The sequence below is a fragment of the Rhinolophus sinicus genome, linkage group LG13, assembly GCF_036562045.2.
Source record: "Rhinolophus sinicus isolate RSC01 linkage group LG13, ASM3656204v1, whole genome shotgun sequence".
Lineage (NCBI taxonomy): Eukaryota > Metazoa > Chordata > Mammalia > Chiroptera > Rhinolophidae > Rhinolophus > Rhinolophus sinicus.
In genome coordinates, this window is record NC_133762.1 from 31,726,710 (window position 1) to 31,750,971 (window position 24,262).

The 24,262-nt window shown below is 53.6% G+C and overlaps 2 protein-coding genes across 12 annotated transcripts in view; one reads left to right on the forward strand and one right to left on the reverse strand.

Annotated features, from left to right (window-relative positions):
* Positions 1 to 271: 271 nt before the first annotated feature.
* LPIN3 (lipin 3) lies at positions 272 to 15,944 on the reverse strand. Of its 10 annotated transcripts, XM_074317291.1 has the most exons (23): positions 15,771 to 15,944; positions 15,456 to 15,645; positions 14,784 to 14,836; positions 12,059 to 12,197; positions 11,768 to 11,967; positions 10,477 to 10,572; positions 9,218 to 9,498; positions 8,962 to 9,045; positions 8,298 to 8,418; positions 7,817 to 8,159; positions 6,959 to 7,058; positions 6,658 to 6,818; positions 6,171 to 6,264; positions 6,005 to 6,074; positions 4,339 to 4,431; positions 4,219 to 4,262; positions 3,324 to 3,462; positions 2,139 to 2,287; positions 1,882 to 1,968; positions 1,289 to 1,441; positions 1,008 to 1,122; positions 825 to 928; positions 272 to 648 (listed from the first exon to the last, which is right to left on the reverse strand). In XM_074317291.1, exons 5-23 carry the CDS (start codon positions 11,957 to 11,959, stop codon positions 504 to 506), a joined length of 2,571 nt encoding a protein of 856 aa, XP_074173392.1. In that variant the 5' UTR covers positions 11,960 to 11,967; positions 12,059 to 12,197; positions 14,784 to 14,836; positions 15,456 to 15,645; positions 15,771 to 15,944; the 3' UTR covers positions 272 to 503. The 10 variants fall into 10 exon arrangements, with proteins under 10 accessions (XP_074173392.1, XP_074173391.1, XP_074173393.1 ...); XM_074317290.1 differs by lacking the exon at positions 15,456 to 15,645 and having other exon boundaries at positions 15,771 to 15,930; XM_074317292.1 differs by having other exon boundaries at positions 15,626 to 15,930.
* A 112-nt stretch (positions 15,945 to 16,056) lies between these two features.
* The window catches only part of ZHX3 (zinc fingers and homeoboxes 3), a 134,472-nt gene continuing 126,266 nt past the window's right edge, over positions 16,057 to 24,262 (forward strand). Inside the window, exons 1-2 of one of the 2 annotated variants that reach the window (XM_019749006.2) lie at positions 16,057 to 16,191; positions 16,355 to 16,854. The gene's annotated coding sequence lies outside the window, so the exon portion shown is untranslated. The remainder of the gene's footprint in view (positions 16,192 to 16,354; positions 16,855 to 24,262) is intronic. The other variant, XM_074317284.1, reaches the window with a different exon arrangement.

Genomic DNA, 24,262 nt, shown 5'->3' on the forward strand with positions numbered 1-24,262 from the left:
GCTCAAGGGCTGTGGGAAGGGGCCAGGCCTATGTGAGGCTCTGGCCTCAGAGGGTACGGACGGTGCAGGCTCCCAGAAGGCAGTGGGGGAGCACTGTGTTCTGCCCAGATGCTAGTCAACTGCTCCCCACTGCCGCCACCAACCTTCCCTGTGCATCCAACTCGGAAGCTTCAGTGGGGCCTCTGTTCTCTCTGTCCTAATCAGGAGTTGAGGCAGCGTCTCAGGGTGATAGGGACAGAGATGGCAAGGGCACAGAATGCTGCTGCAAGGGCCCAGGTGACAATCATTTAATTGCTACCAGCCAGGGCCATGCTGAGGCCTGGAGCAGCTGCCCCGCCCCCTGCAGCTCAGCTGGCAGGAGACAGGAGAACAGGACCGGAAGGAGAGAGGCTGCCAGGCAGCCCACAGTGCCCGTCCTCCCCACCTAGCTTCCAACCCTCATGCCCTGGGACACCCAGTCAGTTCTGGGCCAGGCCAGAGAGGAGGGGGCAGCCTTGGCGGGTTCAGGCCAGGGCGTCAAGGTCCAAAGAAGTCAGTGGCTCCCGCCAGTAGCAGAAGTTGCTGTATTCAGGGTTGGCCAGGTCTGTGCTCGGGCCACGGGCCACCGGGGGGAAGAGGAGCTCAACCACCTCACCCAGCCGCTCATATCTATGGACAGAAAAGGGTTGTCACTAAGAGCTGGAGCTGCCACCAGGCCACAGCCTCTGAGAGCCCTGGGCAAGGAACAGAGGCCCTGGTAGGGAGGTGGAACTGGGGCCCAGGGACAGGCTGGGGCGTGGGGACATGGCAGGGCGTGGGAGACAGGTGGCAGGGTTTGGCCTCACGTGGATTTGTGGTTCTTCATGGGCTCCCGCGTGAGCTCTCCCCGGGGATTGACTGTGAAGATGCGAGATTCAGGTAGGCCCACCTGTCGGTAGGCAGTGATGTCCTGTGGGCGACAAGAAAGGGCCGGTGGGCTGGGAAGTGGGGAGGAGGTGGCTCAGCCCTCGGGGAGAGGCCATACTCACGTTGGGCCTGTTCCCGAAGGCGGCATAGAAGGGCTGGCCGTGGGGCAGAAACAGCTGTTGGATGTCACTCAGGCAGGCGATCTTAAAGACCTCTGGCTTCTTCTCAATCACCTCCCTGGGGAGCAGGGGCAAGGGCAGGGAAGGGAGCCGAGGAGGGGTAGCAGTCAGAGGATGGCAGGGTCAGGTGACACGGGCCTGGTGCTGGCCTGGCCTGGGCTGGCAGTGGGCCTGCGCTCCCCCCCCACCAGGGGCTGCGGACCCCTATGGGGTAGGGGAGTTACCTGTGCAGAGCAGAGAAGAGGCTGCTGGGAGACAGCAGGATGGGGCCCATGGGGAGGCCACAGCCGCGCTCGCTCACCCACTGCAGGTACGCCTTGGTGAGTTCAGCCATGCCGATGGCCCGTGCCGAGCAGTACAGGAACTTGTACCCATTTCTGGGGGTGGCACAGAGCCATCAGGGACCAGCCATCCCCCATCCCGCCCTCTTGGCTTTAGCCAGCTCAGCCCAACCCTGGGGTTCTGGCCTCCAAACCCAGAGGCTTTTGCAGGGAAGGGACTTAGGACAGCTGAGCCAGGTCTGAGAGGTGGCTGTCCCCAGTAGAAGGAGCATGGCCAGAGTCGTGAGGCCCAAGTGGACCAGGAAGGACAAAGGTCTGTAGACTTCCTGCTGTAGCAAGAAGGCCAGCAGTTAGATCCCAGGCCACAAGAGAACCAAGGACCAGCAGGTAGGTCTCAGCACTCCAGGGACATGCCCTGGCTTCCTTCCTAGTGGGCTCTGCTGGTCCCCAAGCCTGGCTTCCCAGGGCCAAGGCCACGGTAGTTTAAGAAGTCCTGTCACCCCTCCCTGGGGCCCTGCCCTCGCCCCCGCACTCACAGGTGGATTTTGTGGTAGAGACTCGTGATGCCCTGGTGTGTCCAGTCTTTCCCCAGCTGGGGCAGAATGTGGCCCAGAGCATCCGACCTAGAGCCCAAAGGAGGGGTCACTCCAAGGCAGCCCATGTGGCCCGCATGGGGCCTACCCCGCAGCCCCAAGATGGTGCAGACAGGCCTCTCTCCCTGTCTGCCCAACCCCAGAACAGAGAGATGAGTTTCCAGAACGCCCCTCTCTTCCCCTGGCCAACCCAGCCTCACTTGGTGATGGTGCCATCGATGTCCGAGATGACCACTTTGTCGTCCCATTTCCACAGGTAGATGGTGGCCCTGCAGCGGCAGGTGCCTTGGTACTGGGTTGTCACACTGAAGACCACGTCGTTGGCACCTTCTTGCAGGTTCAGCTGCCGCTGGGGCCGGGCAAAGGGGGTGAGCTGTGATCTGCGATAGCCGGGCACGATCCACCCTGTGCCCCCCAAACTGTGGCCTTTGATCCCCCAGGCCTCTCCTCCCCTCCTTCCCAACTCAGAGAACCTGCTAGAACTCATCAGAGACAGGCACACACAGACACACCCACGTGGGCCGAGGGTGGCCGCGAGGAGGCAGTGAGGGAGTGCCGGCGGTGCCCACAAAGTACCAGGCTCAGGAACCCTACCCCCCTTTCGTGCTCCTTTGGGGTGCAGTTCAAGGACAAAGCCTGGCCCATGGCTCCCAGTCAAGTTTCTCAGGGCAGCCCCAAGGCTGGCATTGCTCTAGGAAAGGGGACACCCCACTCCACAGGCAGCCCCCTGACTAAGGCTAGGGTACCTGTGATATCCCCCTAAAGAGAGACCCAGGCCTGTGCTTGGTCCATAGAGAAGGATCAGGGAAGCTCAGCCACAACTGGTGACCAAGGCTGCCAGGCCCTGGCTGACGTGAGCTGTGTGTGAGCCCCAGGGCACCACAAAGGTGGCACCTTCTCTGCACAGGCTGGCCAAGTCCCCCGCGGGGCACCTCCCTGACCACAGAGTCACACTCGGAGAAGACATTCTTATTACAGGAGCCACGAGTTACAGAGCTTGAAAACATGAGTCGGGGTGTGTGTGTGTGGGGGGGGAAGGTGGAGGGGGGGGGCTGGGGTTGCCAAAATCTGAAGGGCTGTCATCAGCATTTGATTCCTTTAGCGTGGCTTCCAAGGGCAGACCCAGAGCCAGCTGACCCACTGCAGGTCGGGATTTTAGGATGGCATAGAGCTTTTCCAGTGACAGCATCTGACAGGGAAATGGGCTGCATATAAGGAAGTGAGCCCCTTGCCCCTGGAGGTAATCAAGCAGAGGCTGTTAGGGAGGCTGCCAAGGGGACAGATTCTGGGCTTTGGTGACTGTGGCTCTGTGGAACCATTCCTTAGCCAAGACTGTCGGGTTCTGGGACAGAGTTCTCACCGCCCTCCCACCCCTCCATACTTACAATCTGGTCGGAGGAGAGGCGGAGGGACTTCTTGTAGGTAGGCGTGTAGACGGGCGGTGAGGGTGGCAGGGAGGGCGCCTCAAGGATCACAGGGCTGTCTGGGGCGTCATCCTCACTGCTCAGGACATCAGTCTTGTCCCTGTGGGCAGCCCAGCTCTTAGGCCACCTCCCCCAGCTGGAGGCCCTGCACTCCCAGGAGATGCTCACCCCACAGGCCAGACCACGAGGGGCTTGGGGCCTGTCCCTGCGCCTCTGGAGACTACCTAGGGGATCAGAAACCCCTCCCTCGAGGTCCCACCCATTGTGGGGGTGGCAGCAGAATAAGGATGCAGGCTAGCAGTAAACAACCAGAAAGGTGACAGCACATCTAGAGCTGAGAGCCCAGGCTCTCAGCCCTCAGTGCCTCGCCAGCTAGGATGCCAGTGCCTGCCTTGGAGATATTTACCTGAAAAACCTAGTGTGTACTTTAGGGTTTATTCCTAACCCCACCTGCTTTGGCTTTAGTTGACTCATCCTTGGTCACCCTCCCACCCAACCCTGGGCGTTCTGGGTCACTTCAAAGGTAAAAAATGAAGCAAGGTCAGCTGGCCTTTGGTAGAGAGGGGAGGCCCTGCCCCTCCTTAATACAGTAGCCCCTTGTCTGGGCTGGGAGTCCAGGCATCCGTTCCAGCTCTGCCATTTCCTGGCTGTGAGACCTTTGCTGCATCTCTAAGTCTCAGTTTTCCTATCTGTGAAATGGGGGCATTTCTCAGGAAAAAGAAAGGGTGTAGAAGTGATTGGGGAGTGACAAAGAACCATGGCTGGGGGAGGGGTACTGGCTCCATCCCTGTCCTCCCCAGGTGACCCTTCCCAGACTCCTCCCCAGACTCCAGCTCCACCCAGGAAATCAACTCACCCCCCTGGCTCCCTGGCTGTGTTCTTCTCCCTCTGTGCATTGCGCTGTGGGAAGAACATCCATCCAGTGAAGTCTGGCTGCTGCCTGTGCTGGCCCTGCCCTGTGACTCTGACCACCCACCTCCTCGGCTGAGAAATCCCGGCGTCGCCAAGAAAACCACCACCGCCCACCCTTCCGGGGCATCTTCTCCTTCTCCAGCTTGTCCACGGTGCCCTGTGGGCAGATGAAGGTCATGGCATTTTCCCCTGGCACCACACAAACCCACCTTAGATTGCCCTTGGGGTCATGCTGAGCCCAGAGTCTGGGGCTGACCCTCGAGCAAGGTGCTGCCAATATCTGGATGCGGAAGAAGCACATTCTCCTCCACTCTAGGACTCATGGAGCTAAGCCCAGGAGACCAAGGGCCACTTCTGTCTGTCCCCACTCCACCCCAGCCCTGACCCGCTAGCTCTAGCCCAGCCTCGGCCTGGCCTCCAAATAGTGTGGGTCAGTCTTTCTACTAGAGTAGCTTTGGGAGTTTCTAAGCTCTGGTATTCCCTGCATGATGCCACCAAGTGGCAGCAGGAAGGAAGTCTATGGTCATCACTGCCCTCAACCTCCAAGACCAACACAGCCAACTCCTAAGGTCAGTGATTCTACCCCATGAACAGCCTCCCTCTCTGTCTACTCCCATCACTGTCTGGTGGGGGCAACATGACCTTGTGCAAAACGCTAGAGAGTTGTGCTAGATAGCCCCAGGGAGGGCCCAGGTCCACCTGGGAGACACATCAGCTTCCTACAAGCAGAGAATGGCACACCCAAGTCAGGAGGACGTGGGCTCGGGATGGGTTGGCCAGGGTGCCCACTTGAGCTGGGAACAAGCTGAGGGAGTCTCCCAGCGGCCTCCGTGTGGGTCTGTCTGGGTAAGGTGAGGAGAGCCAGGCAGGAGAGGGTCCTCCTCCTTCCCACAGGCTGTGGTCCTCGCTCAGACCCAGAGCCAGCCAGAGGACGGAGCTGAGCGTCACCAAAGGGAGGCATCAGCTTTCACCATCTGGTTACTGATATTCTTTGGGCAATTCTAAACCAGTGGAGAACAGACCAGGGTTGGCACCTGGACCACTCTGAGGGGCAGAAAGGGCAGACAGGGTGGACGCTCTGGCAGGAACTGAAGAGTCGGGTTCCTTCCCCTCTCTGAGCATCTGCGCACGCTGTTCCCACCCCTCACCAGCTTAAGGCTTACTCATCCTTCCGATCTCTGCCCAGTGGGCACTTGCTCAGCCAACCTCCCTGTTGTAAGCTCTCAAAGCAACCCAGACCTCTCCTGCCCAATACTCACATTCATCTGAATTTTACATTCATCTGACAGTCTTTGATTAATTGTCTGTCTATGAAGGTATGACTGTCTCTGGCACGTAGTAGGTACACAACAAATGTGTGCTGATAAAGCAAGCCAGCCCCGCAGCCCGCCTGGAGAGGGTCTCCAGGTAAAGTGAGAATGGGGAGCTCCATCTCCCAAGCCTCGTCTCTCAGATCCAAAATCTCTTGTTGAAGGCATATCCCTGTTAAATGTTTATCCCCCTCTGGTTTATCCTGAGCTCCTCTGAAGCCCAAATCCACGAGGATTCAGCCATGCCAGGAAACCAGGGAAGGGTGGAGCTTCAGGGGCCCTCGGTCTCCTCTCCCGGGTGGGTTTGCAGCCGGTCAGCCCCAGGCCCGTCTCTGCCCACGCTCCACTTCCTGGCCAAGGCCTCTACCCCGAGGCTATGGCTTCTTTCCCCAGGAGGCCCAGGGGTGCTCTAAGCATTACCTTGGGCAAGTTCTTCTGGAAGGCTTGCAGGGAGAGGATCATGGGGGCAGCTACAGCCCAGTTATAATGCCTGGGGAGACAGAACAGGGTGTCAGGGCTACAGTAGTTACAGAGCCATGAAGGCGGGGGTGGGGGTGACTTCTGGGGCTACAGCCTCGGTACGTACTTCTCATTGATTTTCACCACCAGGTTCTGGTCTTCCAGGAGGCCAGGGTTTTTGGTGAGGTCCTGATAGGAGACGATGTGCTGGTTGAATTTCTCTGGGCACAGAGGCAGAGAGTGAGGGGCAGGCTGACACATCTCACAACCCCCTGCCCTGTGCCTCCTGGCTCCCCTGCACTCCACCACTCAGGCCTCCTGCAGGTGGGGGCTTTGACCCAGCAGGGCTCCTCCCTACCTGTGGTTTTCGCCCCTGCTGTTCCCACCCCAGGCTCTGGCCATTGTGGGTTCACAGGCTCACTCACAGCTTGGTATCAAGCGTTTGCTTCATGGGGATGCCCTGCCCTTGCTGGCTGAACGTGGGCTCCACAGGGCAGAGAATGGCAAGGGTTCCAGGCCCAGCCTCACACTTCTGCCCCACCCTCTGGGGTCCTCCCTGCCCCCCTCCCCCCACCTCCAGCCTCAGTGCCAGTCCTCAGAAGGGTCAAACGTACCCAGGGAAATGTCCCGGCTGTCAGCCAGTCCCCCACAAAGGGACAGCACTACAGTGTCCACTGTGTCCGGAGTGGGTTCTGGCTCCTGTTTGGGGTTGGGGTCCTCCAAGAGCTTCTGGTTGCTGGGTTCACTCCACCTCCTGGGCCCCATTCCCCAGTCACTGAGGGCAAACGGGCCATCAGTGACATGAAGAGGAGGAAGCTGGGAGGAGGGCGCTCACCCCTCCCAGGCCCATGGTAGCCAACCCCTGGTCCCACAGGCTCCGACCCCAAGACTCCCTGGCCCCCAGAACCCAGGCACCTCTGGGGGAAGTAAAGAGCTGCGTTCTCCGAATCCAGAGAGGGCAAGTCATCCAGGTAGATATCACTGGGGCCCAGGTGCTGGCTTCTCTTCAGGGGGCCTGAGGGCAGAGGAGGGCACACCTGTAGACCTAACATGTGCTCAGCAGTGTGAGCAGTACGTGTCCCCCTTGCCTCTGAACACTCTAAAACAGCGCTGTCCAGTAGGCTTTTTACGGTGATAGAAATGTCCTATGTCTGCTGGCCCAATACAGTAGCCAATAGCCACAGGTGACGGTCAGCACACTTAAAATGTGGTGTGATGAAAAAATGGAATTTTCAATGTTATTTAATTTTAATCCACTTTAAGTAGCCAGTGACTACTGATTTGGGCAGTGCAGGCCTCATGCCTCGCCCCATTCTTGGATAAACCGCCTGCTCGTGAACCAAATGTCCAGCTTCTCTCATCCACTCAGCTTCATTTCCCAACCTCCCCGCTGCCTCACTTTAGACACACCAGCTGCCTCAGTTCCTAGACATGAAACCTCTCCCCTTCCTCATGGCCTTGACACATGCTGTTCCTTCTGCCTAGAATTCTCCTCCCTTTGATCCTCACTGGGCTACCTCTTCATTGTCGACGTCTCAGCTCAAACATCACCCACTCGGACCACATGATTTCAATAGCCCCCCTCCCACCCAGTAATCACCCATGTCCCAATCTTCCTGGTTTACGCATGCGTCACCTGTCTGCCCCACTGGACTGGGAGCCCCACAGGCTGGTGCTAAACACAGTGCCTGGCGCATAGTAGGTGCTCAAAACATGCTTGAAGTCACAGAATCTACCCAGGGGGTAACAGCGGGGCATCCAGCCATCACTCACCTTTCCCCCTGGAGGACCCTTCTGGCTGCCCGGTGGGAGCTGGACCCTCCAGAGCGGCCCAGCTCCATGATTTCGAGGCAGGAGGGTGACCCGTACCCCTGGACCTCTGAGTCTTGGTTTCTGTTCTCTCAGGGATGGTAAGAAGGGGGTCCGCCAGAGCGGGCACCTCCACGTCAGACTGAAGGAGGTCAGTGCCAGCCCCCGTTGGCAGGGGCAGGGCTCCGGAAGGGTCCGCACCAGCCACAGAGGTGGAGGTGGTGCTGGGCTCTCCCTGAGGAGCAGAGGCTGCCCCAGTGCTGCCATCAGGGACCGTCGAGGACACAGGCCACTCAGCCTTGGCCACCTTCATTCAAACAGAGGGGGGAGGATGTGGGCCAGTGCAGAGTCTGCCTCCCACACCCCACGAGGCTTAGGGGAGGTGGCCCACGGAGGCCACGGAGCCCCTGAAAGGCAGAGATGGGGGATGCAATGAGGAACTCACCTTAGGCAGCCTCCCCCAGGCCCACTGCATGTGGGACTCAGCTCTCAGGGCGCGGGGCTCGGGCGTCTGCACCTCCAGCTCCGAGTCGCTTTTAGGGGATGTCAGCCCACCTGACGAGAGGCTGCAAGAAACAAGAACTCAGAGGCCCCCGAGCCAGCCTGCCATCCCCCTACCGCCCACCCTAGCCTGGGAAGAAATATTTGTAACACATAGTTATGCCTGTGTTGGAGCCAGAATATATAAAGAATATATAAATATATAGAGAACGCCAACAAATCAACAATAAGAAGGCAGCCCCGTAAAAGAAGAATAAAACTGGGCAAGGTTGTGACTCCTTAATGGGTACTCAGTGTCCCTGTGCAGTGATGAGAAAATTCTGCAACTAGATAGAGGCTGCACTAGATGGTGGCACAACACTGAATATACTAAATGCCCCTGAATTGTATGCTTTCAAATGGTTAAAATGGTAAATGTTGCGTTATGTGCATTTTACCACAGTTTTTAAAAAATGGGCAAAAGACTTGTACGAACACTTTGCGAAGAAGGTATACAAATGGCTGGTAAACACAGTAAAAGTGTTCTAAGTCATTACGCGTCAGAAAAATGGAAATCATTCTGAGACCTTGGCCTTGAGTCCCTGCCTGCAGCCCACCTGCACTCTCACCTGGCCTGCGGGGACCACTCTCCATCAGAGTAGGGATAGATGTCTTTGGGCTGCGGCGAGGACTCCCCTTCTGACAGGACACTGCTGAGGGGCCACAGGGAAAGAAATGATCACTGACAGCCCAGGGCGCTCCGGGCAGGGCATGGGAGCTGGACACCAGGGACTCGGGGAGGTGGGGCCCTGGCCCAGGGTCACAGCACCAGCAGAAGAAACTGCTTCGAGCCCAGCTGGCACCCTCACACCCATTAGTTCCCACCTGGTCCCCACACACCCTGGAGACTCTGGCTTTGGCTTTTCCAGCAGGGACAGCTCACTCTCAGCGCCTGCCTCCAGCTCCTCAGAACTAGAATCGGCTGCCACTGTGTCCTCCTTCCGCCGGGGTTTCCGCCTACGAAGCCTCTTCTTCCGCCCCGTGGAGGGCACACCGGTGACGATGGGCTCTGCTTCACTGGCTGTACCCAGCTGGGAGTCCGAGGGGAACCCAGACAGGCCCCCCCAGGGGATGGGTGACGTGCACAGGCGGGGAGGCACGTGTTCCTGAGGAACAGACCAGGAGCAGGACTGAGAGGCTACAGTTTAGGGGGGCCGCTCTTGTCCCCCCATTACTCTGAGCCCTGCCGGAGTCCCACGCTTTGGAGTGAGCTCATCTGGGGTCAGGCAAACAGGATGGAGGCTGGACAGAGGCGGCAGCTGCATGGCCTTGAACGGCTGCTGGCCTCAGAGCGCCCTCACAGAGATGAGGCAGGCCAGGGTGCTGTACCAGAAACCTGGGCATCAGCCTCTCATCTCTCCACACCGACCACAGTAGACACCTACGTCCCTTTTAAGTCTCAGCCAGGCGTCACCTCCTCCAGGACGTTCACCCTGACCACCCTCAGCCTTGGTTCCAACCCCAATCACTGCAATGAACAGTTTCATCATCCATTGTTTATGTGTCTGTCTCCCAGGCTAGTCTGGGAATCTTCTTCGAAGGCAGGGGTCTACCCTTACCCAAGTCCACTGCAGTGTCTGGCATAAAGGAGGGACTGTTAGAGTTTGTCCAGCTCAAACTATTTAAACACCTCTGCTGGCGTGTGCTGGGCCTGCCTCCCATCTGCAAACACCCCTCTGTGTACCCAGCACCCACACACTTCTATGTTCCAGCTGCACTGAGCTAGCCCCAGAGCCAGAACAAGTCGTCTTATGTTTCCCACCCCCCAGCCATTCCTCAGCAGGCTCCCCCTAGCCAAGCTGCCCAAGGAAGTCCTCCTTTCTAGCCTTCAGGGGACCAGCTCAGTGTCCTCTTCTGAGACACCTTTCCCAGCTTCCCCTGGGAAGTAAGTCAGCCCTCGCCCCCACCGCCCCCCCAGGCTCTCATAGCGTATCCTGAGTGCCAGCACCAACCCATCCCCTGCCATCAGACCCTTGATGATGCGGTATTCCCCACAGTGGGGACAGTGACACACCCACAACCCCATCCACAGGGGGTCCTAGGGAAGGGAAGAGGCAGGTGGTGTGAAGGACACAGGTACTTACCTCATCACTCTCCAGCTCCTGGACGAAGAAGGCCTCCCCGCTGTCCCCCAGCTTCATCTGCAAGTCCACTGGCTCCCCATTGATTTCAATGTCCACCTGTAACGGGGTTTGATGGGGCAGGGGACGCACGGTCCCCACCGCTGGCCTCACTCACTGCCACGCTCCAGTCCACTGGCCTCCCAGCTGGTCCTGGACATGGGCTCCCAGCTGCCCCCGAGTCTGTACTTGCTGGAACCCTCTCCTTGAGACCTTGACATGCCTGGCTGCTCCCCACTTGGAGGGGCTCTGCTTCTTCTGAGAGTTCCCCTTCCTCAGAGAGGCTCTGTGCCCTCCGACATTTCCCCATTCTCTGGGCTCAGTTGCAGGTGTCCTGGTCACGGCATCCCTGTTTGTGCCTTGGTTTCCCTGTTCCTCTCTCTCCCACACCCCATAAGAACAAGGACCTGATCCATCTCGTCACTGTTGTGGCCCCAGCCCTGGGACAGCGCTCAAACATTTGTGGAGTACACCAGCGATGGTAAGAATGACCATTTCCTATTCGTTTCATACAGTGTTTTATTGCAACTATGCTGTTTAACCTCCACAACAAGCTGTTGCAGCCCTATCATTATCCTCACTTTATAGATGAGGAAACTGAGGTTCGGAGGGTTAAGCCACTCGCTGGGAGGTAGCCCAATGAGGCTAGGAACCCAGAAAGTCTGAGCCTACAAGCCAAGCTCTTAACCACTTAGCTACATGGTGTCCCACAAGGTTATACTTTCCTAGTAGGATTCCAGAAAGCTCACCTGAGTGTGAAAGGGATCTGGGACCACCAAACCTCTTTTCACACACCAGGTCTTGGCACGAACAATCTGTCACGTTTGCCCAAGCCCAGTGAAGACAGTGTAGGTTCCCTAAGGGAGAGGAACTAACCTTTGCACAGGCCTGGCCCTGGGATGTGTTATCAGCTCCTATCTAATCAGCAGGCAGATGAGACCTTATCCGTTCACACAGGTGAAGTGACTTACCAGGAACACACAGGTAAGGTCTTAGCAAGCTGGAGCCAGGTCTGATGGCCCCAGCACCGGGGACCTGCCCCACCATGCTGCTTCCAGTGGAAACAGAAACCCTCTTGGACCAAAACCCCCAAACTAAACCAAAACCTTCCAAGAAAATACAGAAGAAGGGAAGTCTGTCCAGAGGACAGATCCCCATCTAAGAAGGGCCCAAGTCCTCTCCTGGGACAAGAGGGGTTGCCCTGGCTTCAACAGCCCACCCAGCATCGGCCCCTTGGCCAGCCGCCAGCACTCACCACCTTCTCCCGTGACCGCAGGACGCCCAGCTTGCCAAAACGCACATGGAAGGGCGAGCAGCGGAAGGAGCCGTCCACCTGCTTTACCACCAGCACGTCAATTCCACCGCTCAGCGTAGCTGGGTTCAGGCCCTGGTACAGCTCCTTCACCGTCCCAAACACCGTCTCCGCCAGCTGCCCCACGTAGTTCATGGCTGGGGCTGGCAAAGGGAGGTGGTGGTGGGACTAAGGCCTGGTCCCCCTTCCTCCATGGGGAAGCTCCGCAGCCTGACCTCTGGGTCCCCAGCTTACCCCTGGAACACTTGGAACACAGGTAGCAGTCTCAGGATGGGAGGTATGCCGGTCGATGTGGGTTCTAGCTGTGGCTCACCCCGACCAGAGTGGCCCTCCTGGACAGCTGCCTCCCTTCGCCAGGAGCCGATCCCCACATCTGTAAAATGAGGGCACTGAGTAAGGCAATTGGGGGTGCTCTGAGCCTCTAAATGCCATGAGTCATGATAATGAGCCTGGTACTGAGTGACAGGGCTCATTTTATCTTCACAACAACCCGTGAGGCTGGTCGAGTGGGTGTCATTACTCTTGTTTACAGACACGCCAGCTGAGGCTCAGAGAGGTGGAGTGACTTGCCTGGAATATCACAACAAGTAAAGAGAGGATTCGAACCCACGCCTGTGTGGCTGCAGAACCCTAGGTGTGGACCACTGGGATGGCTCAACTGTGGGAACAGCAGGAGGTAGGCCCCCCTCACTGGGGTCAATGAGGGGCAGCCTCATGACATATCAGACCCTGGACCCTACTGGGTAATGCCCCAAAGGCTGATCTCTTCCCAGGAAGTGGGGAGGAGGGAGTCTCGGTTTTTCCATCTGAGAAATGGGTTCAGGTATCAGCTTGCTGCCTCCTGGTCCTAGGAGTTGAAAGGGGTCTTGCTGGTCCACTGTGGCTGATTTGTGGGGAACCAGAGGTGGGGGTACCCCAGGTACTGTAGGCTCTGCCCAGCTCTACTCCTAGGGTCAATGCTCAAGGTAGGGCATCCTCTACAGCTGCAGGTGGAGGGAGCTCTCAGTTGAAGGCCCCAATCTCCAAAGTCCTTCCCAAGTTTCCTTGGGAGGATGGGAAGCACGTCCGTGGCCCACAGCTGACCCCAGTATCTCTAGGCTATAGTTCTCAGCCCCGACCCACATCCAGGCTTTGGCCTGGCTCTTGGCACGTCAAAGCTGCTCCTCCTTCCCACAGCCAGACCGGTCCCTCCAGCTTTCCCATACCAGGCACAGCTAGGTGAGCCAGAGGCAGGAGGCTGCTGCCGCCGTGGAGAAGAGCCAGGACTATAATGAGAGCCACCTCCATGCTGGCACAGTGCCTGCCTGCCTGCCAGCTTCAGCTCATCGTCCTCGCGTTGGCTGGCAGGCAGGACCCAGGCCATCCCACCTCTGCAGAGCACTCCCCCTCCCTTGCAGACGTTGCATCAGAACCCCTGGAGGACCAGCTGCCATGTAAGACCATCCCTCAAAGATGTGAAGTGGCTTATCCAAACTCTATTACGCTAAGAGGCCATGGGGTGGGGGGAGGGAGTGATGACTCGTATCTTGGTTTCCTGACTCCATACCATGGTTCCTTCTACTCCGTGGTCCCCAAACCACACCACAGTTGTTTGCAGAGAGGGCAGCCCAGCCCACAGCCCCCCTCTGCACAGTCCTGGAATGCCCTGCCCCTCAAAGTGTGGTCCAGGCCCAGCAGCACCAGTGTCACCTGGGAACGTATTAGAAACATGGAGCTTCACACACATAAGGTACAATTTGAATTGCTAAAATGAAAACTGGATTAAAATGAAGCTTTTTGGACTCCAAATATGTCACTCAAATTTAATGAATATTTTATCTGCAAGGCACCTACTCTGTGTTGGGTGAAACTTGCCACTTTGGTTTCTCCCTGCTTAGCTAACACCCAATTCTGTGAATATAGGTCTGGAAACATACAGACTGACAAGGACAGACATGTAGTGGGCAGGGCTCTAGACCACTGTGCTCAGGAAAATCAGGACTTTAGAAGCTTCCAGGAATCAAGGAGCAAGCATGGGAGGGGCAGACCAGGGGTTAGGGCAAAGGTCTGCCCAGTTGGAGGCCCAAGCTAAGCGATCTGCCCTGCTGAGGGCAAAAGAGCTTGACGTGTGTGTCTGTGACATGCTCAGCACTCCCTAGTACAAGGTTTCCCAACTTGGGAATCACTGACGTTTGGGACTGGGTACTTCTTTGTTATGGGGGGATTGTAAGACGTTCAGCAGTATCCCTGGTCTCTACCCACTAGATGCCAACAGTACCCCTCCTCCAGTTGTGACAAATCGTCTCCAAACATTGACAGAATTGGCTCAGGTTGAGAGCCACTGAGGTAGCAGAAAGAGTTGAAAGGCAGAGATGGCACCCAGGGAGCACTGGGTCCTACTCTGATCCACCCATGAAATGTCCTCAGACAAGTACCTCACTGGCCTGTTGCCCCCTCTATGAAAAAAGTCCTCAATTTTTTAAACCGTTCTCAGCCTAGAATTCCTTCCTCTCCCTGTTCCCACCACCCCATGAGTAGATGTCCCCACATCTGCCTGCTCAGCATTTGGGGAGACTCCTGTGAGCCAGGCCATGGGCTCCCCTCCTCTACCTGTACCCATCCCTGAAGGCATCACCTCTCCCCAGGACCCAGCTCTGCCTCCTTGGTCCTCTCCAGATGCAGGGAGGCTCTGCTTGGCTCTCCTATGCCACCCTTCATCCCAAAGCAACATGTCCAAAATCAAACACTTCATCTCCCCCACTCCCAAACCCTAGTCAGCTGAATTCCTCTCGGGACTCATGGGTAACCCTCTCCAAGCCCTCTGAATCCTAGTCCCCAATTTCCTGCTCATCTAACCCCTCCTTACTCCTCTTACTGACCTAGGTCAAGGCTTTATAACTGGATGCCTAGTTCCTGGGTGGCAACAGGATACTGTGGGTAAGGCAACAGACTGGGTTCTAATCCCCCCCCTGATACTTACTAGCTGTTGCCTTGGATAAGTCACTTCACCTCTTTGAGCCTCAGTTTCAGCCTCTGAAATGGGAATAACATAAGGGATGCATGAGTAATTAATGACGTAATTCATATAAAGCATAAGAACACAATAAATGCCCATATATGTCATTTATCAGCAGTAGCATCTTTTTGGCATTGTGACAGCCCCACCTACCCAGGCTGGTCCTGATGACACTACAGGTCAGACTCCAATGCACAGTCCCAGCCTGCAGTTGAGAGTTTAGACTTCTTAACTCAGCATTCAAAGCCCTGCACAATGGTGGCCCCACTGTTTGCAAAGTGAGCAGGTGGGCTCCAGGCAGGCTTCACAAGGGGGCCCAAGCCTCAGAGCCCACTCTGGGAACATCCACAGCCCTCCCAGGCCAGCACACAACTACCCCACAGGGAAGTCAGAACAAGCTGCTTTGGGTGGGAGCTTTCAGCCTTTCTGGGCTCCCAGATTTGGGAAGGGGTGGGGGAAGGGCTGTCCACCTAGGACCAGAGGGAGCAGGAGGACAAGCATCCCTCTAGCTCTGGAAGGGAGATAACCAACCCCAGCTCCCCAGCGGCTTTCACAGCTGCCCCATCCGACCTGGCTAGTCCCAAAGCAGACCTGACAAGGGTTAGACCCAACCGTGCAACTGAAGATACTTAGTACCAGAGAGTATGGGTGTTCTCCCCAAGGTCAGACAGTCTGCCTGGGGTGACGCTGGGCCAGCCTCCCCTGAGAGGTTTTTGAATCTCCTTATCTCCTGAAATCTCGTTCTGTGTGTCCCGGGGGCCTGCAGCCTCTGGGCCAGATCCAAGGACGAAGTGAGTTCCTCCAACCTGGAGTTCCCTTCTGATGGCTAGAGATGGACTGGATTCAGGCCCGCGAACAGGAAAGAACGAAGGTCGGATGGCAGGACGAAAGGACCCGGCAAACGCGGACAGGAAGAGGGACACCTCTTCTCAGGCCCGGGTTGGGCCCTACCTGGGGAGCTGCCCACTGGACTTCCGGGACCGGAGCCGCCGCCTCTACTTGAGTGCACAGGGTCCGCAGGTGGGTGTCCTTGGCCCCGCACCCGGCGCTTCCTGCTCCTCTAGGACCGGGTAAGTTCCCGGTTCCGCCCCTTCCACGAGCCAAGGGCGTCTCCGCAGGCACCAAGGCGTCCAGGCTCCACCCGCCCCCAAGAGACCCCGCCCCCGCCCAGTCCCCACGCCCAAGGCTGTCCTTTCACCTATAGAGGCTGGGCGGGGCCAGACTTCAGGCTCCACCCCAGTGCCTTCCCGCATCCCAGAGGTACTAGGTGGAAGTTGCGGGTGGCCCGCCACCTGACTCACTGCCAGGAGAGGCGGAAAAACCGGGACCTTGGTACTCTTGGCTTTACTTCCGGCTCGCTATGTGACTTTGGGTAAGTTTCCCCAGTCTGAGCCCGTTTTCTGCTTTGTCAAAGGGAATAAGGTGGCTTATCCCATTTGTCAAAGCCACCTCGTAGGATTTTCGGTTTTACATGAAGTGACGCTCAAACGTCCCCTCCTCGGGGGCAGCTTTCCCTGACCTCCCTTATCCCTCAGGCTGGACAGGACCCTCGTATCATATGCGTCATATTTGCTCGAATGACTGTATGGTTGTTGTCTGCCTCCTCGTTTGAATTTGGACTCCGTGAGTGTACGTCGCGTTCATCCTTACACCCTAGCGCCCAGTTCAGTGCCTGACACACAGCAGGAGAGCAGTGACTGCCGCTATCCTTCATTCCATCTCTCCGACGCACTGGGGGAGCGGCAGCCGTCTCAATACCGCCACTGGCCAGCAGAGGGCAGGTGATGACCAGCCTTCTTGCCCAGCTGAACAACCTCTCCGCCCGCAGGCGCCCCGGGGCTGGGACAGGTGAGCCCAGGTGCGCGCACTTCTAAAAAGATCAGTTGGCCGGTGAGCCCCGGGGCGAAGTTTGGGCCAGGGAATGGTTTTTCCTTTTGGATCTGTGGTTCGTGGCCTGTCCTGTATCGAAGACCTCTCCGACAGCCTTGAGGATGTACGGCCCCTGCAAAGAAGGTGTACTGAGAAGGCTCAGGAGGTGAGGGAATTTGTTGTAAAGGGGGAAGGCACCGAGGAAAGGCTTGGAGGGGTGGGGTGCAATGGCCAAGAGCCAGACTTAGTACTGGGCGGTGGGGAGTGAGCGGTGACTGACATTGCTCTGTGACCCAAGATGACAGGACCTGCTTGGAACCTCAGTTGTCTTTGGTTTAGCAAAAATCAGTCCTGAACCCAGGCAGTGTCTGGCTGGTATCTCAGAAGAGAGCCCTGTTGGGAGCAGAGTTATCTCAAAGTGGCCAGAGAGCAGCACCAGGCTGCCAACATGTCTGTGGAAGCATCATGCATAACTATTCTATTTAACAGTGAAACACTTGGAAACATCGGGAATCGCTCCAGCGAGCGAAGGAAGGAAGGAAGGAAGGAAGGAAGGAAGGAAGGAAGGAAGGAAGGGAGGAAGGAGAGGTCATAAGTTGGGGCTACAGATGCCACAGTCACTCTTTTTGAGCCTCAATGTCCTCATCTGCAAAATGGAGATAAAACCTACCTTGCACGATTGTATTGTGAGGATGAAACAGGATGATCTAACTCAGTGGTTCTTAACTGTGGCTTCACATTGGAATCACGGTATCCTGGGCACATACTGATGCCTGGGGTACTGGCAATAGAAACAAACACAAAACAAAAACTTCTCCAGGTGATTGTAATGTGTGGCCAAGGCTAGAACTACTGAGCTAAATAAAATGCTGAACACGGTGCAGGGCACACATTAGGCATTCGATAATGTTTATTGCATACACACACATATATATATTTAAAATGGAGCACAAATTGTTTTCATTGTTACTTGTTAGAGAAAAAGAAGTTGATAAAAGGTTGTTGCAGAAATTGGATTTTGGACAAACTTCTTTCTGGAACTATGAATCATCTGAGATTTGGTGATTATGGGGGTGGGGGAGACAGGGGCAGCTTCTGATAGTATAATTTGTCCTAACACCCAAATGAGCTGAACAAGGCAGGGCCCACCCTGGTCTAGCCTGTGGTTTATATCACCATCTCCAACGCGTCCTTTGAACTTGCACGCAGCGTGGATGCTTGTGTTTGCCCATTTCTGGAGTTAAGGCTATTTTCTCCTCTCCATGGGTACACTCACCAGGCGGACCTATACCGCTGGCAACTGTTTGTTTCTTGATTAATCCGCGAGTATAGGTAGCACTTCCTTCTTTATGGAACTAGATAGGCTTCTGTGCTTCATTAAGTCACAGACCCGGTGATTGTTTACTGTGTCTCACTACTTTCTTGCTGGAACCCATGCCTGCAGCTATGACCACTTGTCACAGGCAGCAAGACTGGCTGTGGGAACTGTTCTTCAGCCACTCCTGGTGGCTTCATTGAAAGTGGAAAGGGCGGCAAAGGAACCTGGGGCTCACTCTCTCCAGCACGTAGGCTTGGGGGTGGAAGGGTAGGCGGCTGGTATCTGGCTAGGGTTGTCAGATTTAGCAAATAAAAATAAAGGATGCCCAGTTACATTTGAATTTCAGATAAATAACATAAGGTGTGGTGTGTGTGTGTGTGTGTGTGTTTCCATGCAATATTTGGGAGATACTTATACTAAAAGAATCATTTGTTTATCTGAAATTCAAATTTAACCAAATATCCTATATTTTTATTTGCTACATCTGGCACCCCAGTGCTTGGCCAGCCAGCCAAGGAGAACCCAGCATGTGGGATTTACTGCCGGCGACGGCCTCCTGCCTCCTGCCCAGTATTGCCACATTCAGCTTCCACCTGTCACTGCCCTGCTCCAGAACTGTGTGTGGCTCCCAGCTGCTTCTGTAGTGCGACGGACTCCCTGGCTGCTGTGCTGGGCCTTGGCTCTTCTGTCAGCCCAGCTGCCCTGCTTGGACCCTTTCCCGCCTCTGCTCTTGCTTTCCCTGCTTGGCATGTCTCCTGCCCATTCCCAGTAACAATTGCAAGCACTTATTGTGCCCCTACTGGGTGCAGGCATGTTGCTGAGTTCTTTATTTGCATTGGTTCATTGGATTCTCACACAACCTAGTACAGTAGGGACAGCACTTATCCTACCTTACCAATGAAGAAACTGGTGCTCTAAGAAAGTGATTCTTAAAGTTGGTCCCTGGGCTAGCAGCAGCAGCTCCTGGGAATGTGTTTGAAATGCAAACCCTCAGGCCCACTCCAGACCTACTGAATCAGAAACTCGGGGGTGGGCCCAGCCATCTGTATTTTATAACCCCACCCCTGTCCTAACTGGGCGATTCTGATGCATGCTCGAGTTTGAGACCTGCTGTTCTAAGAGACGAGATATAGAGGACCACAAGACAGGATGTTTATAATCTCACCCAGCATTGTGCCCAGGGCCAGGCACTGGAGACGCTGCAGCCACCTCCCAACAGCACAGTCTGGGAGGTGGGAGCGGAGGAAGGAGGGAAAGAAAGAGAAGAATACACAGGCCACTGGAATGTAAGGTGATGAGGCTGAGGTGGGCTAAGCCCTGGAGCCCATAGCAAGATGTGAGGGGTCAAGGAGAGCTTTCCCAAGGTAGAGCTCTAAGCTCTAAGCCTGAAAAATAAGTTGGATTTGTTAGGTGAAGTAGAGTGGCAGCAGTGTTCCAGGTGTCAGGACTAGTTTGTACAAAGGTCCTGGGGGTAGTTCACTCTTGTGGATAGAAAGTGAGGCAAGGTGAGTGGGGGATGGCCACACACCAAACTCTAGAGTGGCTGGGTATCCCATGACTCAATGGGACTGCTTATGCCATGTGGCACATAGCTCTGGATATGTGGCACATAACCCTCAGCCACTGCTGGCTGGTCCTCTGAGCCGCTTGGAAAGCTGAATGAGCTTGGAAGGGGTTTTTCCCCAGTTCCGCCTCCAGATGAGAAAGCAGCTCGGCTGTCACCTTGATTGCAGCCTTCTGAGTCCCAAAGCTGAAGACCCAACTAAGACGTGCCCAGACTGCTGACTCACAGAAACTGTGAGATAATACACATATGTTGTTCAAAACCTCTAAGTTTGTAGTGACTTGTTACACAGCAATAGCTAACTAATACACCTTTTCGCTAGGTTGACTCTCCCATACATAGGCTCTCATAGCATCACGTATCTTTTAATCTTAGTGCTTTATGTGACACTTTCCATATACTATTTGATGAAAGCTGTCTTCATGAGGGCACTTTTTGCTCACCACTGTATCCCAGAGCTTCACTTGGTGCCTGGTACACAAAAGAAAACCCACAATAAGTATTAGTTACATGTGTTAGTGAGTGAAGGCTCTTATTTTATCTTTATAACAACCTGTTAGAGTAGCAACCATTGTTCCATATGAAGAAAAGGGAACCAATTATTAACTTAAGTATACTGATCAAAATTTTATACTTAGTAAAATTTTGGTTATGCATGCCACCCTATCCTAATTTTTAGTGTGACCCAAGAATAAATTATTTGAGTGCAAGGTATGGATCACATCATTGCATGGTATGACATTGTTTATGTAGCATTGTATTTTCCAAAAAGCACAGCTATCCAAAAAATAATTCTGGGCTCCTTTGGTTTTCCTAATGGCTTCTCTTACCCTTTACTTAAATCATTCTTTTGAAACTCCTGCCCTGAGACTGTCCTTTTTTAACACTGCCATACCCTCGTCTGCCAATATTTTTTATGATTCCAGCTGTTCCCAACCTCATGCTTATCAACTTCATAAAATTCTACATCTTCAGCAAGACTTCTTTCTACACAGCAGTGAGAAGCTATGAATTAGACATGCATACAGCAGCTTGGATGGAACTTACAGTGTTATGTGGAGAAAACTGTAAAAGAGATTTAAAGCAGTTTAACTGAGGTATGACTGACGTACAATAAACCACACACATTTAAACTGTGCATTTGAGTTTTGACATGTGTAGATGGATACCCATGAAACCATCATCGCAATTAATGGTTTTATTTTGTACTCCTCTTGCATTGAACTCTCAGAGTTCAAAGCCATGTGACAGCAGGATGCTGTTAAAACCAAAGTCAGTTCTGGTTGGCTGTCTTCTCAAAACCTTCCAGTGGCTCAGTCTCACACCTCCCACTTCTCTGCTCTCTTCTCCCACTCAGCTCCCCATCACTCACTGCACCTGCCACATTCACCTCCTCCTGGGTCCTCAAGCACACCAGACACATTCCCCCATTTTGCCCTGGTGGTTTCCTCTGCCTAGAATGCTCTGTCCCCAGACACCCCCCATGGCTCACTCTCTCACCCACCTCAAGACAACTCAGATGTCACCTTTCTACACTGACCCCTCCCATCTACCTTTCCCTGTTCTAATCTTTTCCAGTAGCACTAATCACCTTCTCACATGCTATATAATTGACTCATGTATAATATTTGGTGTTTGTCTCCCCCCACGAGAATGGAGCCCCAGGATGACAAGACATTTGATCTGTCTTCACTGATCTATCCCAAGAATGGCGTCTGGCACATAGTAGGTCTCCAATCAAGACTAGTGAGTGACTGTCTGCACTGCCTCTACCTTGAAGTCTCTAGCCCTTGTTGCTGTATATCTCCCTCTGACCACTTTCTCCAGTATACGACTGATGGTATCTGCCCGACTCACTAGGTTGCCAGTGTTTTGACCTTACTGTGTCTTTGCCAAGTCTCCAGCAGTTGTGAAATACTAAATTCAAGCTTTTTTTTCTTTTCTTTTTTTCTTTTTTTAAGGGCAAGAGGATAAAAGAGGAAGGAGCAAAGAGAACGAAGGGAGATGATGGGGGAAGCAATGGGCAGAGCAGAGAGGGTGGAGACAGAAGGCAGTCACGGATTTTCCTGGGGTCCCCACCCAATCAGCTTTCCAAGCAGCTCAGAGGACCAGCCAGCAGTGGCTGAGGGTTATGTGCCACATATCCAGAGCTGTGTGCCACATGGCAGAAGCAGTCCCGTTGAGTCATGGGACACCCAGCCACCCTAGAGTTTGGTGTGTGGAGTATTTTTGTTTTTTACAGCCCAGCTGTCTGTGTAATGACTTCCTTCCCTGCGGCGTTATTCATGGAGGTGTCCCTGAGCGACCAGCTGAGTCACTGCATTCCTTGCAGCTTAAAACACTGGCTAAGCACCCAGGCCCAGTTCCTTCATGTAGGTGGGACCTGTGAAGGCGGCCAGGGAGTGCCCCGGAAAGACAGGCTTTTGGGCTCCCGTCTCTAACCTGCACCCATCCCCAAAAGCATGATTAAAAAAAACAACACAGTAAAAGTAGAGATTCCCTCGGTTAAGCAGCAAGGGAATGGCCGCAGTCGTGTACCACAGCCTGAAGAATCACGAGTCACAACCATGACATCAATACCACGTCGAAGGGGACACGAGGAACCAGAGTCCATGCCCTCTGTGTCGTTGCAGTGTGAGGGGTCAGAAACCAAGTGAAGACACTGGGAACGCTCACGCCCAACGGGCAGCCATGGAAACGTGCTCAGCCCTTCTGTAAAGTAAGCACGAAGTTCTCAGTAAAATGAAGTCTGCCTACAGCATGGCATTCAGCTGTCTCCTTGAAATGTATCTTGAAGGAAGTTTGCTCAGATACATAAGAAGAGAAGGAGGAGGTTGTTTATTGATAGCGTTATTGGCTGCTGAAGGATTGCCCCAGGCAGACTTCATTTTGCTGAGAACTACCTGCTTGTTTTACAGTTTATTTCTACACAGTAATGAGAGGCTACGCATTAGATGTACACAACAGTCTGGATGGAAGTTACTGTGCTGAGTGGGGAAAATAGTAAGAGAGATTTAAAGCACAATACTTTTCCAGTTTTACTGCGGTATGACAGACATAAAATAAACCACACACATTTAAAATGTACATTTGAGTTTTGACATGTGTGGACACCCATGAAACCATCACCACAATAAAGATAATACATATATCCATCACCCCCCAACGTGTGAAGTAGATCTATATGTGTTAAAATTTTAACCTAACATAACATTAAGTTTTGTGTTTTTTTTAAGTTTAACTGTATGTGTAATATAATCCCATATTTATAATAACAAAAAATGTTCAGATACACTGAAAAAACTGGAGGAACATATACCAAACTTATGTTTGTTGTTGGGAGTCTTGTGAAAACTGTGTGGCCCCATTTTGCCTGGCACCTCAGAAACTGCTCATACCTGTTGTTCCATATCATGGTCTCCAAGTCTCTGAAGAAGGTTTAACACACTAGAAATTTGTTATTATGGTCCCTTTACTTTGAGTGACTTTATTAAAATGTCACAGAGGTCATCACAATGGACTCCCACAGAAGAGATGTCTGACTCTTCTGTTTTCTTTTCAGCTCACTTCCAGGACCATTTTCTCATCACCCCTCCAAACAGGAACTATTTCAGCAGGGGGCTGGCTGTGGCTGGGGACAAAAGAGTGCTTCCCCAACTTGTTTTCAAATCCATCTTTTATTACCACTCTTCATGTAGCTCATGAGTACAGGAAGTGGTGAAAGATTGTGGGGGTTGGGGTATGTTTAGTTTTGTCTGGTTATGGGTTTTATATAAAGGCAGTCATTAAGTGTTTTGTGTCTGGCTTCTTTCACTGCACGTTATTTATAAGAGTTGCGTGCAACTGTAGCCCATTCACTTTTAGTGCGATATATAGCATTCTGTTGAGTGACTATACCCCTATTAATTTATCCCTTCTACTACTGATTGACCTTTGGGTTGTTTCCAACTTGAGGCTATCATAAATAATGCTGCTGTGAACATTCTTGTACAGGTCTACTGTTCTACCTGGGCATTTATTTCTCTTAGGTATATACTTTGGAGCATATTTGCTGGGTAATAGGAATGCTCATGCTTAACTTTAAATAGTAATTCCAAACTGTTTTCCAAAATGATTATAACTTTCCGCCCCCAGCAATGTGTTAAGAGCTCCCCTTGTCCATTCAGCAACAGTTCTCCTCAGCAGTTGGCACTGTCAGACTTTGTACTTTTAGCCATCTGTTGCGTCTGTAGTAGTTGTTCACTCTGGTTCATTTCCTTGATTACTAATGAGGCTAAGCACCTTTCATATGTTTATTGGCCATTTGGATTCTCTTTGTGTGAAGTGAAGACTGTGTTCTTGCCCATTTTTCTGTTGCTCTTTTTTTTTAATGTATTCTGGATATAAACCCTTTGTCAGTTATGTGCATTGCAAATCTTTCTCATCTGTGGCTTGCCTCTTCACTCTGTTAATGGTATTTCTTTTTTTTTTTTTTTTTTTTTAAGATTTTTATTGGGGAACGGGAACAGAACTCTACTGGGGAACAGTATGTACTTCCAGGACCTTTTTTTCCAAGTCAAGTTATCCCTTCAATCCTAGTTGTGGAGAGTGCCATTCAGCTTCAAGTTGTTGTCCTTTCAGTCTTAGTTGTGGAGGGCACAGCTCAGCTGCAGGTCCAGTTGCCTTACTAGTTGCCGTTACTAGTTGCAGGGG

What these genes read in the sequence shown, in the direction of transcription:
- LPIN3 (XM_074317291.1), bottom strand. Translation starts at nt 11,959, where the DNA reads ATGAACTACGTGGGGCAGCTGGCGGAGACGGTGTTTGGGACGGTGAAG. An exon ending in CCTGGGGGAGGCTGCCTAAG is followed by an intron (nt 8,160 to 8,297) that starts GTGAGTTCCTCA and finishes GTTTGAATGAAG; the next exon opens with GTGGCCAAGGCTGAGTGGCC. An exon ending in ACAGCCAGGGAGCCAGGGGG is followed by an intron (nt 3,463 to 4,218) that starts GTGAGTTGATTT and finishes GGCTGCCCACAG; the next exon opens with GGACAAGACTGATGTCCTGA.